At 41.2% G+C, this 15892-nt stretch overlaps 1 protein-coding gene across 2 annotated transcripts in view; it reads left to right on the top strand.

Moving 5' to 3' along the window:
• The window catches only part of Vav3 (vav guanine nucleotide exchange factor 3), a 336756-nt gene that overhangs the window by 175897 nt on the left and 144967 nt on the right, over positions 1-15892 (top strand). For both annotated transcript variants that reach the window (XM_015998110.3, XM_006979446.3), the window contains exons 13-15: positions 3405-3490; positions 4967-5099; positions 5771-5880. In XM_015998110.3, the coding sequence (XP_015853596.1) occupies positions 3405-3490; positions 4967-5099; positions 5771-5880 (329 nt within the window). The remainder of the gene's footprint in view (positions 1-3404; positions 3491-4966; positions 5100-5770; positions 5881-15892) is intronic.

The raw sequence follows: 15892 nt of genomic DNA on the forward strand, positions 1-15892 counted from the left end.
TGTCTATGAGTTCAGCCCCTTTGTTGCCCCATATGGTATTGGTGCTCTTGTGACCAGTTTATTTTATTCAGCCTCATGCCATAAGCATTCATTCATGTTGCAGAGTGTGAGTTTTGTCTAGGTAAGGCTATCTGATGTATCATTGTATGTGCAGATCCCATATTATATCTTTTTATTCAGAGGACATTTGGTTGCTTCCTCTTTGAAGTGTCATAAATAATGCTGCGGCGTGTGGTATGCCAATGTCAGTTTGGATGTCCACTCCAATTTCTTTAGGTTCTATAGTGGAATTTCTGAACTCTATGGTCATTCTGTGATTAAATTTTGAGTAATATCCACTCCATTCTGGAGAGCAGCTGCCCTTGTTTGCATTCTTACTAGCAATCTAAATGGATTCCAGCTTCTCCATAAACTTGACCAGCACTCATTTTCAGGCCTCTTTTTAATGTTTCATTTTTCTAAGCACACATGCAAAATATATATCCAAATGGACATGAAATCATGTCTGCTTCTGGTTTTGATTGCATTTTCCCATGATTAAAAGTATCGAACACTGTTTTGGGTATTCATTGGACATGTTTGGAGAAATGTCCATCTGAATACCTTGGCTAATTTTGAGTCCTGTTATGTGATGTGGTGTGTGTATGTGCCTGCAGATATGTGCATGTGTGTTTGTAGGAGTTATTTATACATGTGTATACCCATCAGTCCCTGTTCCACGGGTACTTGAGACCCTCTTCTATAGATAGCGTTGGTGATGCCCTGAGTTCTCATTTACCCACCTTTCCTTTCTTGCCTATACATCCATCTAGTGTCACATTTAAGAACTCATTTCTAAATTTAATTCTGTGAAGCCTTTTCTCTATTTTCTTGTAAGGCCTTCATAGTGTCAGCTGTTACGTGTAGATCTTTGCTCCAAGGAGTCATTTTTTTTTTTTTTTTTGGTTTTTCGAGACAGGGTTTCTCTGTGTAGCTTTGCGCCTTTCCTGGAGCTCACTTGGTAGCCCAGGCTGGCCTCGAACTCACAGAGATCCACCTGGCTCTGCCTCCCGAGTGCTGGGATTAAAGGCGTGCGCCACCACCGCCCGGCTCCAAGGAGTCATTTTGAGATACAGTATAAAGTTAAGGTCCAACTTCATTCTTTTTTTCTTATAGACTTACAGTTGTCCTAGCATCATTTGTTCAAGAACAGTGTTTTCTCCCATTGAAGGTTCTTGGAACTTTTTGAAAACAATTGTGGCTAATATGTGAGTCTTATTTCTGGGATCACTACTATTCCACTGGTCTATTGATCTGCTGGTCTTTATGCCAATGCTGTACTATTTTAGCTATTCTAGCTTTATAATAAGTTTTGAAGTCAGGGAGTATGAAGTATCCAACTTCGTTGTTTTTCAGGGTTCATTTAGTTATCCAAGGGTCCCCTGAGGTTCCAGTATGATTTTTTTTATGTCTTGTTTTTGTTTTCTTTGACAGGTTTTCTCTGGGTAACAGCTCTGGCTGCCCTGGAATTCACTCTGTAGACCAGGCTGGCCTCAAACTCACAGAGACCTGTCTGCCTCTACCTCCCAAGTATTGGCATTAAAGGAGTGAGCCACCATCACTTGGCCCCCTATATGAATTTTAAGATGAAGTTTTTATTCTGTTTATTCTAGAGTATAACAATGGGATTTTGACAGCAAACATTTATTATTTTATCATTTTCTTGAAATCACATATCTTTTATTAGAATGAACTTTCTAGATGTCATTTATAATGTTTAGTTAATTCTTTTTTTCTCTTAACAAGTACTGTGTGTTTATTAGTAGTTTGAAAATATTTTATTTCTTTGCCTTTGTGGAAATATCTCATTTAATTGTTATATCAAAATTTTTCATCCTGGAGCTCTTAGCTTAAGGAATCCATCCCTGAATCCCTAGATGAAATTATATCCCCTTCCTATCCTCTGCTTTTGGGATAATTATGTATCTGCAATTACATGCTTCTGTAAGTATTGCTTCCCTGTGGGTGGTATGTTCTATGAAGATAGAGGCTGTGTTATGCCACCCTGAATGTATGACAAATATTAGTTACTAGAATCTTCTTCCAGTTAAAATTATTACAGTATTTCTTTTTTTGGAATTGAACTTCTTCTTTGAAATAATATTTTTTATTTTTTGAGATTATAATGTAATTACATCCATCATTTTTTTCTTCCCTTTACTCCCTCCAAACACTTCCAAGTTACCCCCCATCTTGTTCTTTTTCAAATTCATGGCCTCTTTTTTGCTAATTGTTGTATAGATACAACCTGCTCAGTTTGTATAATGTTACTTATATGCATATATTTCTGGAACTGGCCGTTTGGCATTGGATAACCAATTGATGTACCCTCAACTCAGAGAAGGCTATTCTCTCATTCTCAGCATTTCTTACTTGTCTTTATTTTTTTTTTATTTATTTATTTTTTTTTTTGTCTAGGTTTGAGTCCTTGTGATCTTTCCTCTTCCGCATTTGCAAGTCTATCTGTCTTTGTTCAACTCATGTTTCGGAAGTCCTGCTGGGGAAACTTCATGGGTATAGCTTCTCTGGTATTTTAGGAAACAGGGTCTCACAGAAAACTTGCTGTTCCTTGGACTTTTACAGTTTTTCTGCCTCCTTTTCTGCAATGGTCCCTGAGCCTAAAGTTCAGGAGTTGTGTTGTAGATATTTGAGTTAGGACTGGGCTCCACAACTTTGCATTTTAATTGGTTGTGCTTTTTTGTAATGAAGTTTCCTTGGTGAGGGGTGGGGACTACACTTACCTGTGGGTATAAGAATCACTACTTAGACTGTAGTTAGGGATTGTGCTAGTTCAGTAAAGGGATGGTAGTAGGTTCTCCTCCAAGATCTATGACTTCGCTAGCCCTAGCTAACTGGATAGGTTTCCAGTCCCGGGCAAGATTTTTTTTTATTGATGGGCCATAAGTCCAATTAGAGAGCTCTTGGTTACTGTCAAGTTCTGTGAACGTCTATGGTTATTATGCCATGCTGGTCATTGATGTGTTTCATAAGCATCATAGCTGGGTGGGACGGCTGGTTGCTTCCTACCTTTGGAAGCTTGAGAGGTACCTTCTGGTACCATGGCATGTAGTCCTCAGGGAGGTTAGATCCAGCTCTGGTCACTTCCCTTTTAAGATCACATGTAAAAGTGGTGTCGGCAATATGCCTGCTGTAATTACAGAGACAGATGGATTTTTGTAGCATATCTAATATCAAAGTCTTGTGTGTTCAGAGTAACTGTGTTAAAATAAATAAAAATGATATCAATTGTAATAGGGTAGTTGTCCAGGAAAATGTCTTTACTAATGTTTACTTCTGTTTGTATGTGATTGTGAAAAGGTCAGACACACATGTTCTATTTATTTACAAATGCGTTTATGTTTTAGAACCAGCCAGTTTTGCTCTTTGGGCGACCTCAGGGAGACGGTGAAATCCGAATAACCACACTGGACAAGCATACGAAGCAAGAGAGGTGAGAAGATCGGAGCACTGCGCCCTTTCACAATTAGTAGTTGCTGTCACAGGCACGATGGCACCTTGTGTCCGTTGTTCTAGGACGGGGTGGGGGTGGTCAGGCACGGGGACAGGCCAGTCGGTGGTCCCTTACATTCTCTAATGTAGGCTTTATGGATTACCTCACTTTCTAGTCTGTACTGTGTTGATTTGCCTAAGTCTTTAAGGGCTAAATGAAAACCCTTGAAAATAAGACAGGTGAAAAAATGACTCCCGATTGTGAAATGCCACCAGACAATTGCCACAAAAACCATGATTGCCTTTAAAAAAGCAGATTCATTTAAAAATTAACTAAAAATAATGCAACGCACCCAGAGAAGAAAGGTCAAATGGGGACTATCTAGTTATATTTTTATTTAGGGAAGCTTTTGGACAGTGTCCTTGAGCAGTCGCCACTAGGAAACATGATTGTCAAACTGGTGCTTTTGTGGTGATTTCCTGGACTCTTGCAGAAGAGAAAGTCTGCCAGCAGGGGGCAGCATCAGCTCTTGCTTCCGCCTTGACGCCCGGATTCCACAGGTAGCTCTCAGGAGCCACACTTCTGAGTCTGAGGATGAGGAAAGTGTTTGAGCACCGTGAATATGTCATTGTCACAATCGTTGGTTAAGAATATGTGTGTTAATCACCGAGAGTTTTAAAAAAGCACGCATCTATTGCGGCTGGATGATAAGGTTAGAGGGTTCATTTCCTTCCCCAATTAACATGGCTTTTAATAAGGAAGAAAAAAAAAGAAAAAGAAAAAAGAAATATTAGCACAGAAACTTAACCATCGCTTTCCTGTTTTTGCAGTTTTCTCTTACACCCAAGCTGTGCTTAAGGTGACCCATTAAATTGTGACACCCAACGTAAGGAGCGAAAGCGCAGGCTCTAAAGTTAGCCTGGGTGTGATCTTACTCTGTACCACACCATCAATATGACCTTTGGCGATTCACACACATCCCCCAGCTTGGGTTCACTCACCTAGAAGGACAGTAGTTCCCACCTGAGTGGGGACCCTGGGAATTTATTTTCTGCCTTGTCTGTGGAAGGGATGAAGAGTTTTCCAGGCTTTGAAGGTAGTAGGAGAGCTACTGTCCTGATTATGAACACTTTTTCTGAGTTTTTGGCTTTTAAATAAGAGATCAGTTATTCATGAGTAGCTTTATGGCTTACCTCACCGTGTACTTTCAATATATATTTCAATGTAGTCTATATGCTGCTCTTCTTAGGGTGCTTCCCTTTCTTGTTGTTAAGCTGAGGGGAGCTGGGGTGGAGTGGCACCATTTCTCCACCGATGTTGTGGAGGCCTGTGATGCTTCTGTGAGCCTGCATTCCTCATCGCTTCCCATGTGGCCCGAAAGAAGAATGCTTGGTTGGCGTAATCACATCCAGGAAGCGAAATGCATGAGCTCCTAAATCATGTCTGTCAGTCAACTGCGCTGTCTCTCTTTTTCAGGCACATCTTCTTATTCGACTTGGCAGTGATTGTGTGTAAAAGGAAAGGGGATAACTATGAGATGAAGGAAATCATAGATCTGCAGCATTACAAGATAGCCAACAATCCTACCACTGACAAAGAAAATAAAAAGGTGACCTTCCGGGACGTTGCTATTAGTAATTTATGTAGAGCTTTCAATATTCAAGTGCAGCTATCCCTTGGTGTCCAGACCACCCCTTCCATGGCAGATGCCTAAATCTGCAGACACTCAAGCCTTTATACAAAATGGCTTAGTGTCTGCATATAGCCCATGCATGTCTGTCCCTATAATTTCAAATATCTCTAGGTTCTTTCTAATACCTAAGACAACACTTAAGTTCCTGTAAGCAGCTGTTGTACCATATTGTTTAGCAAAAATGACAAGGGGGACAGTCTGAACATGTTGAGTACAGATGTGGTTAATGCTGTTTTCATCTGCAGTTGTTGAGTATTTGAATATAGAACCTGCAAATCTGGAGTCAGATGCACATTAGTACACCTTACTGCTGCTTACTGGTTCAGGAATTTAGTTTTCAGAGACTGATTTGGTACAGGCTCCTGTGAGCTATGATGGGATCATTACATAGCTAATCTGATCATTTTTAATTCCTAGGATCGATATGGTAACAATGATTTTCTCATCAATATGAAGTTGGTTATAATCATCAGTATTAATGCTGATTGAGCTATAAGGTTTTATGTGGAGGGTTAGGCACTCCAATAAATTTGGATTTTTTTTTAACAAATGATAATTATTAACTTGAAGACTATTCATTTTCACAGTGGTCTTATGGCTTCTACCTCATCCATACCCAAGGACAAAATGGGTTAGAATTTTATTGCAAAACAAAAGATTTAAAGAAAAAATGGCTGGAACAGTTTGAAATGGCTTTGTGAGTATTTTTACTTTAAAAATTTATTTGTGTCTATGGTGTGCACTTGCACACACATGTGATGTGTGTGTGTGTGTGTGTGTGTGTGTGTGTGTGTGTGTGTGTGTGTGTCTGTGCCGGGGGCATGGCAGGCTGGAGTATGACATCGGGTATCTCCCTGGTGTCTGCCTTTTATGTAGTGAGTCAGAGTCTCTCAGTTGGACCCAGAACTCACTGATTTGGCTAGACCTGCTGGCCACCTTGCCTCTGGGATCTCCTCTGCCTCTCAAGCTCTGAGATTAAAGGCCAGCTGTCACCTCTGCCCAGCTTTTCCTTGGGTGCTAAGGGTTCACACTTGGGCATTATGCTCGGCTGGCAAGTGCTTTCCCCAGTGAACCATCTCCCCAGCCTACATTTCTCCTTTCAAGCACTCTTGGTGTCCCGTCCCACTATTTAAATCCTTGATGAGTCACAGCAGCTGTTCTCTGCTAGTGCTTGGTAGCATACAGAGCCTCTGAGCATGGGCATGGGCAGACTGAGGGCTGGTCATCTGGTCTCCGAGGACAGGAATGTTGGTGAATTTCTTCAAAAGAAAGAAAGAGGGAGCTCAATCCTTCCCTTTAACTTTCTTCTCTCAGGAGTATTTTCAGTTTTTACCTTTTAACCCCTCAAGAAATGGAATTATAAGGACAAGATTTTCCTGCAATTACTATGTTTTAAAATATATCCTTCAACTAAACAGAAAACCCACACATATGTACATATGTGCAAATTCTTTGCTTCTAATATAAAGACAGATGCCCTCCCTCTGTTTTAAACTCACTTATTGTTTCATTCCTTGCTGAGTTTCGGGTATATTCAATGAATGCTTCAGGACTGGGTTTCTTTCAGTGTTGTTTTTCCCTGACTTAAAGAGGATGCTCAACAAAGTGGTGAAAATACCCAGGTCTACTTCAAAAGAAACAGGGCACACAGAGCTGTACCCAGCAAGAACACGCTGTTGGGTGTTTCTTTGTAATTTTGATATTTATAAACTAAGGAGGTACATAATGACCCTCCTCGTGGGAACACATTGGTTGCCCTGAAAGGAAACTGTTAAAAAAGATGGAATTAAAAGGGAACACTTTGGAGGTTTGTCTCATTGTGTTCTGGCATTGTTCACCACTTGTTGACCAATTCTATCAAGATTTATTGCTTGTTTCTATTTTAAGAAATGCTTGTGTTAATACAAAATTTGAGATTGAATTAGGATGGTTTTTGAAGTTCTGGTGAAAAATATTTTATGTTTTTATTTATTGTGCTTGTGTGAGCGTGCGCGTTTGTGTGTGTGTGTGTGTGTGTGTGTGTGTGTGTGTGTGTGTGTGTGTGTACATGCATGTACAGCACAGCATGTCCATGGAGGTAAGGGAGCAATTTTCAGGAATAGATTTTGTTCTTCTACCACCACATGGGTTCTAGGGATAGAACTCAGATCATCAACTTGAATATGAGGAACATTTACCTGCTGGGCCATCTTGCTGGCTCAAGACTCCCTTATCTTTTAAAAGACAGGATTGTATAGATTTTTTTTTTAATTAAGTTTAAAACAAGTCTGAGTTGTGCTATAATTACAGGTGTAGCTCTCTGCAGTCTTCACTAAGTTATTTGTCCTCTGAAAGCCTCAGTTCCTGCATCTGTAAAATGGGGATACTGATGTTTAGTCAATTGCAAATACCATCTCAGTGAAGTTCCAGCCAGATGCTACAATGTAAGCCATATGGTGTTTATTGATAAAAGGGTGCTGTCTCTTATTACTGCTGCTAGTAGTAGTATTTTATGTTTAAGATCATAATATGTATATGAGCACAAAGCTAACATTTTTAGTTCAGTATAAAAGGTCAGCAGTATTAAAGGTTGCCTTAACATGGTGCCTTCATTACAGGTTGCATTCACTTTTGGCACAGGTGGTAAGTGGGCAATGTTGGTCTAGTCTGTGATCCAGAATGGTCAACCTCATGTACCTTGTGCTCCTTCAGTGAGGCACCTGGAGTTGCATGGTCCAAATCTGTAGCATGGGATGCTGGGGACAGTGAGTGTATCCAGAGGCAGAGTGGATCTCAAGCTTTTGGTCTTTGTGGAAAGATGTAAGACTGGAATTTTCTGATGTTTTTCTTGGGCTGTAGAATCTCTGAGTGAAGGAGTTTCTCCAGGGGAGGGCAGCTAAGTGTCTTGTCTCAGAGGAGGCAGGCTCCTAGGACTGAATGATAGACATATCAGTGACCATTTTGTTCAGTTTTTTTTAAGTCGAATAGCTCATCTGTACTACAAGATAAGTGATGAAGTAAATGCTTATCCTCTCTCATGTACAAGAATCTGTAGTAAGCAGAGGCTGTCTAATAGGGTGGCTCTCCGAGGATCAGCTGTCTGTCAGGCTTACGCTTTCTTCTGCTGTCTTTGCATCTGCCTTCTGTCTTCAGTGTTGGTCATTTTAAAGTATAAAAGAGCTACTGGAATTCTAGCTATAAAATCCACATGGTAGGTGGCAGAAAGTAATCCCTCTCTTTTAATGAACCTTTAACAACGTGTATTTTTCTTAAGTCAAGCCAGAACTTGGTCATATGACTGCACACGAGAGGGGAGGCTGAGGTTATCATTCCTGATTCAAGTGGGTTTGTATCTGGGTTGGAATCAAGGTTCTCTTGCTGTGAAAGACGGGGTGGGGGTGGGGGGAGTGGCATTTTAGACACAGGCAGCTAGCAGTCACAGCTTTACAAGGTACACAGGGGTGTAGATAGGCTTCAGTTGCTCCTCTGCACTCAGGGTGGCTTCTGCACCTTCAGGGAACGTGGCATTCTACATCTGTGAATACTGTTGAAGCAGCCCAGGAATATAATGAACTATGAATGAGAGTCATATTTTTATTTTGGAGTTCTGTTGACTGCTTGGGAGAGGTAGAAGGTGGACATGCTTTTCTGCAGAATTACTCAGAGTTGGACCTGAGGGTGTCTATAAGCAAAAGTTATAACAAGTAGGGCCCGATAAAACCAGGATTTTGTTAAGGTATTGGGCTACCCTATTATCTTTCTTCCTGCTTCTTTTTGAAGCTCGTTATACCAGGAAGCCCTAGTAACCATGCTGCCAGATTTCTAAGACAGGTCTTACCTTGTTCTTCGTGAAACAGAACAATCTGGGTAAATCCTGATGCTTACAGTTTTGCTCAAGGGTCAGATTTGTCCCGTTTTGTCCATTATCTCAAATCATTATGCTCTTAGAACTCATGGAAAATAAAGAAAACCAAGAGCCCCGTGGTATTTTAACAATGACGGAAATGGAGCAAGCCTCCACATCTCTGCAGGTCAGCCCTTGCCGGGGATCCTTAGCCCTATCCTGAGTCTTGTAAGCCTTCCTGGAACTCTCTGGACTGTGGCTTAGAGGTGCATTGAAAAGGACCGTGGTGGCTGATCAGCAGAATTGCTATTTTTAAGACAGATGAAATGCTTCCTAGTGTTATTTACCGAAAACGACAGTCCTGTTCATAGGATGACTAGACTTTTTTTTTTTTTGTTTGTTTAAAATAATTGCAGACACCTTTAAGGCATTTAAATCCTGCTCTTAATTTGGGACATTAGAGAGGAAGGCAGAGAATCTGCAGGCACCGTAAACAATGAGGATGTACTGAAAGCAAGGCATCTCCCAGAGGCCACATGAATCTCAGCCTCTGTCTTTCCCAAGCACACCCCCATCCTTGCTCAGCAGCATATTCTCTGACCTTGTTTGGCCATAACCACTTCCAGCATTTAGAATATGCAGTGAACCACAGTAGAACTTGGCAACCTCCTTAGAAAAGGCTGAACAGAGAGAGACAACAGTGACCCACTTGGACAGGGAGGGAAGAAGGAGTTTTCTCTCCTTTTCCCTGCTAAAAGGGGTGGTGGTTGAGACTGTGGAAGGCATTATGGGGCTAAATGATGCTTAAGTGCTGAAGAGCTGGGAGCCTTCTCTAAGCATCCATTTAAATGCTTAAGAGGCTGACTGGTTGGGAGGCATTGCCTGCTTTTGTTTATTCCAAAAATGATTTTTGTTGCCATTCGTCTCCTATAATTCCATTTGGTCATCTGAGAAGCAGGGTGGCAAGTGTTTATATTCAAGAAAGCTGGTTTTCATATGGATAGGAGTGCCCGCAGACAGTGGTGCTTGAACTTTCGTTAGGAGGCTGTTGATATCTTCTCAAATCCCCTATATTTACTGTGTTTTTAAGAATTCTCTGCTTAGCTCTAAATGAATAAACATCCCACTCATTTTCCAGTTTAGGAAACTAGTAATCACAGGACCATATCAGCAACACCGAACAACATTGAACAGCAACATTATCACAGAGTTTGGTATCTCAGTGCACAGGGTTGTCTTTATCCAGGAGGGCATTAAATATCCAACTGCATTCAGATTTTGTTATTTAAAATAGATTATTTTTAGTTGCTTTATTTTGCTTGTTTTTATTATGAATAATACACAGGGGTTATTTATATATATATATATGATTGGTGTGTGTATATGTGTATGTGTGTGTTTGTGTTAGTAGTGCAGGAATAAGTTCAAACTGTGTAAATTATAAAATAAATGGACTCAAAGAACAACAAAGTCTTCTTTTCTTTTCTTTTCTTTTTTTTCTGAGACAGAGTTTCATATAGCTCAGGTTGACTTCATTCTCATTAGTAGCTAAAGTTGAACTTGAACTCCTGGTTCTGTCACGTCCAGGTTTCCAAGTGCTGGGATGGCAGGTGTGTAGTGTGTGCTACAGTCCAAAACCTTTTAAAGGAAGGGCTGGAAAGAGAAAGAAAAGATAAAGTGAGGAGAGAAGTAGATAAAGCAGGAAGTTCAGAATTGGCCTCTGTACCATTTAGGGGCAATGGAAAGGTCCTGTTGCCTTGGATTTCTCCTGACCAGCCCAACTACATTCTTGAATTTTTAGCCATTTTTATTTAGTCCTTTGAAGATACACAGGCCATTATCATTGGCGCCACCTCAGATTTCTTAACTGTGTCCTGGAGGGCACAGTGCTCAGGCACAGAGCTCAGGCAGTCCCTGCTGAGGTAGTTAGCCCAGGATGTTCATTCACTAAGTAGCAGGACTGATGGTCAGGGCAGGGAGAGAATGGGAACGGAGATGGAGAGCATAGAGTTAGGGAGGGGCTCTGGGCCACACTGCTTGTGGCACACCCGTCATCTAGACAGGTGGCTCCTGAGCTTCCAGTCTCCCACGATGAGCTCAGGGAGAGCTGCCCCAAAGGAGGGTGGGTGGAGATGTAGCCACAAAGCTCCACAAGTTTGAGGTCCATTCACCGTGAGATCCGGTGTACCTTCTTAATTTATTCACTCTCTCTTTCCCAAAGGAATGGAAGTCACAAAAAGAGCACACATGCCACAGAATTAAAAAGAAAAATTTAAATAACCAAAGGTCAAATAAAATAGCATTTCCTTCAAACTCACACTCTACCAGGGAAGAACATTTTCTTGAAACATAGTTTCTATATAGAGTGTATAAATGTGTGTTCTTTCACATTTCAAACTCAGAATTATATTTTATCAAGTATAATTTGTTTTGATCAGAAGTATTGCCTAGGTATTCTGAATATCAGAGGAGTAATTACAATATAAAATTGTGTTCATTCTAAAAATTTTTATTGAGTACTTCCTTGTTGCTGGACCTATTAGAAGCTGTGGGCATAAAACATGATGGGGCCATTGCAGTTGAAATTAGACACATGTATTTCTAAATATAGTAGTGTTCAGTTAATGTATAGTTGATTAAATTTCAGTCATGAGCCCTTGATGTTTCAGCCCAAGTTGTGTCTTCCAGTCTCATTTGCTCAAACATCAACAGATGGAGGCCAAGAATGGCATTCCCATAGCCCTCTGCCTCCACCTCAGATCAGTCTCCTACCAGGCTCTGCTGGCTTGCACTCTTCCTCGCCACACACTCTTGTGTGAGTCCTCTGCATCCCTAGCTCCTTGCTTCTCACCCTCTCAATCACTCTGATTTCACTGGACATGTAGGCCATCTGATCATATGCTGACCCACGTTCAGTCTTTGCAGATGTCTATTGTACTTGGTAAAATATAATTTTATTTTTACCACGACCAAAGAAAACCCTGCATCTTTTTTATCCCACCTCTCTTTCCAGTCACACCTCTCCCCATTGTCCCCTGTGCCAGTTTTGCTCTGGCTATATTGTTTCAGTCCCTAGAGAATGCATGGTACTCAAGCATTCATGTACAATAAATGCCTGGAGACTGCGTGGAGAAGTCTGTGGTTGATAGCTGGTCTAGATGCCACAGGTCTTGGCTTTAAATGTTACAAATGTGCTACTCCTGACCTCTATGCCAAATCAATGATCCTATTTCCCCCATATTCCCTCACAATTTAAATTATTTTGCAACATAAGGAGTCTCCACACACAACATCTGTGACTTTACCTCCACTCAGTGATCACCCTTCCATTAAAGAGAATCTACCACTTTTTTTTTCAGTTTAGCTTATATTGTATTCTGCTGAAGAGGAAGGATTCTTTATTCCTTATTAAGATAGATGCCACAGTGAACATCACTGTTAGAGCTCAGAGAGGTAGATAAAGAATGTCTCATGGGTCTGGAGATGCGTCTGGAGGTTTAGGTTTTGGTGTGAGTTAGTTTTATTTCAGGTTTTGGATTTGGAGTTAGTTATGAGGTCTGAGAGGGTTGGGAATGGTATCAGGAGATGCATGTCTGTGAACTGTGAAATACATTCCCTTTTGTGTTCTTCGAAATACTGAAAGTGAAATTACTTTTGTATTGTTTTGACTGCTGTGTTTGTACATTTACAGTTCCTAGGCTGACCTGCCTGGGGCCTTTGATCTTTGTGCCTGTCTGTCTACTTATGGCTGCTTCCTCCACTGGACTGTGAACATCATGGGGGCAGGCAGGAATCTCATTAGTGTTACTCATATTCACAACCTCTCTTAGCACATCACATAGAACATAATAAGTTATTATATTTTATTGTAAATTCAAAATTTTGCTTTTAGAATTTTATGACAACTAATGAAAGCAAAGAAACAAAGACGTGATGGGCTAGAGAATTCTAGTATGTAAAAAACTCTCAACAGCCCATGGATAAAGAGACTTCTTTAGTGTTGTAGGAAGGTATCCACTGTTGATTCTTCATCAGGCGGCATTGATTTATTTTTGTAACTTAGGAAGTTGGTATCATTCTGTCTTATGCCATTATTAGCTTTCAAATATGACATTGTGTTTTTCCTAAGGCATTTTTATGGACAGGTGACCTGATATTAGATAGACTGCTTTGTGACATTCTGAGTCGATGCTTCGGTAAGATTCATGGAACAAAGCAGGATGGATAATTTTCACATTATCCAGCCTGTCTTTTAAGTAGCATTGATCTCATCCTCACATGAGCTAAAAACTGCAGAAATAATTTGCAGCTTGTGCTACGTGCAGTTTCCTTGTCCCTAGGAGATTTAAGCAGAGCTTCATCCAAATTGTATTCTAGAGCTGGGATGCTCAGAGTCCATAGCTTCCTCATATTTGTCTCCTCTTCCTCCTCCATATTCCTGATTCCCGGTGGCACTTGCCTCCCCTCACACTCCACCTTCAGCCCTCAGTCTGTCAAATTCAGAAGCTTTACTTGTCCTCTATTCTTCACGTATAGTCCATGTGGTTTAACTTACGTGTTCTGATAGTATGGCAGGGAAGACTCTTGTCCTGCCCCTATCCTTTCCACTGCTCAGCAGGTTTCCTTAACACCCTCATCAGCACCTATGGTGTGACAATTCTCCCCATAATGGCCAGTACTCCTCAATTCATCCTTTCTGAGGAGCCACCACCCACTGGTCCATAAAGAGCACCTCTCTACTCATCATGAAATTAGATTGTTAACACCATGTCATGTGTCCCCTCAATTCCAAAGAAAGTTCTAGGAACCTCAAAAGGGGATGGTCTTTGTTACTGCTTTTGAAAGACCCATGCTGATGATAGCAGATGTACACATCATTTTGACAGGCACCATTTCAGATTTCTAGACTCTGTACTTGGTAGCAGGCACAGTCCTACAGGGAATATCTAAAAGGAAAGGAGCACAGAGGCCAGTCTCTGGAATGCTATTAAATAGGGGTGACTGGAGGTGATAAAGGAGAGAATGAGAATGCAGACCGTAGAGCTGGGGAGCCTACGACTGACTTTGTTTATACTTTTGCTCAGCTGGACTTGCCTCCCTATACGAAGCTCTGCAAGAGATTTCTATAGCATGACCCTTCAGGAGCTGCCTCTTCCTCCTCCTGTGCCACTGCCTCCTTTCTTCATCATTGTCTTCATGAGCGGGCTGGGCTGTTGGAATCTCCTCAACTGTATGAATGTGGGTATATGTTGTGACAACAAATTTTAGCTTTTGGACCAGGGAATGGTAAGCTTTTTCTAGGAAGCCAGAGAATAAATATGCTATGTAGGCCGTCAGTCTCCTCAGAACTGTTGGGTTGTATCAATGTTGAGCACTAATGCTACAACAGATAACATGGAAATGAATGAAGGTATGTTCCAGAAAATGGCTGGGGGGATGCATATTTGGTCCCTACACTGTACTTACTGATTCTTGTGTAGAGCACAAGAAGATGCTTATACCTTGGGAATGCAGTATATATGTGTCAGCCATCAAGGTCTCAGCTGTCATGGACCAGCAGTAGGGCCAAACATTTGTAGAACTTTGTGGTTTCGTTGTTGTTGTTTGTTTAGTCCAGTAGCCGTGATCTAGCTCCAGAATGCTCTCCATCCCACCAAAACAAAAACAAACCTGTGTGACTTGTCCATATTTGGCAATATTTTTACTGTCCAGCTGAATAGCATAATTGCCTGCTCAATGAGTCGAGGGTGCCTATTTTAGTAAGTCTTATTTGTGGGTTTTTAGAAACAAGACTGAGGATGAGCCCCATAGACTCTAGGCTGGACACAATCGCTCACTGAGCTTTGATCTGAACACCAGCCCGAGAGGACCAGTGAGAGAAGACTTTAATTCACGATGATCTTGGTGCACTTGAAGCATTATCTTCCCAGCATGAACGCACTTGTGCCTGTTGTTTATCCTGACACTTTATCCAGGGAATTCACTGAGGAACACTAGAAAGTTCAGAGGATACTGGTACAGTAGTGCTGGCTAAAGAATGGGTCTCCTTGGGTAGGGTGGTGAAACGGGTGACATTTCCACTGTGTTGATACCTGCTTTGTCTTCTTCTGGATGTTTAAAGCCTGCCAGTGTTTTCATGGGAACTGTCAGGCTTCCTGGCATAATACCCCAAATACCTACTTACAAGCTTTCTCACTTTTTATCTGTCCATATTTATATGTTGGTTAGTTTGAACTGTCACCTTGTACAACCTAGAATCACCTGTACCACCTAGAATAGAGTCTTAATGAGGAATTATCTAGAGCAGTTGAGCATGTGTGTGAGGATTGCCTCCGTTATTGATGTAGGATGATCCAGCCCACTGTGGGCAGCACTATTCACTAGGCTGTCCCCTCAATGAGGAGAAAACAACAAACAAGGGTCAAGGTGTTTATTGCTCTCTGCTCTTGACTGCATCTTGAGTGTTGATGTGACTAACTTCTTGAGTTCCTGGCTTTCCTGAATTGATGAGCCATAACCGTAAGTCAAATAAACACTTCCTTCTCTAAGTTGTTTTTGGTCAGGATATTTTGTCACAGCACAGAAATAAAACTTAAGTGTATATATATATATATATATATATGTGCTTGTGTGTGTGCGTGAGTGTGTGCGTGCGTGTGTGTGTGTGTGTGTGTGTGTGTGTGTGCGCGCGTGCACGCTATAAAAAGCAATTTCTTCTAGTTTCTCAGATGTTTATTCTACCATATGAAAAGACTTTCATGGGCCAGTGAGATGGCCTGACAACTTGAGAATTGAGCCCCTGGACTTACATGGTGGTGAAATGAGAGAACCCCCAGCAAGTTCTTCCATGATTGCTGCACACATATGCACAGGCACATGATTGCAC

Source organism: Peromyscus maniculatus, chromosome 6, assembly GCF_049852395.1.
Source record: "Peromyscus maniculatus bairdii isolate BWxNUB_F1_BW_parent chromosome 6, HU_Pman_BW_mat_3.1, whole genome shotgun sequence".
In the NCBI taxonomy this organism is placed as follows: Eukaryota; Metazoa; Chordata; class Mammalia; order Rodentia; family Cricetidae; genus Peromyscus; species Peromyscus maniculatus.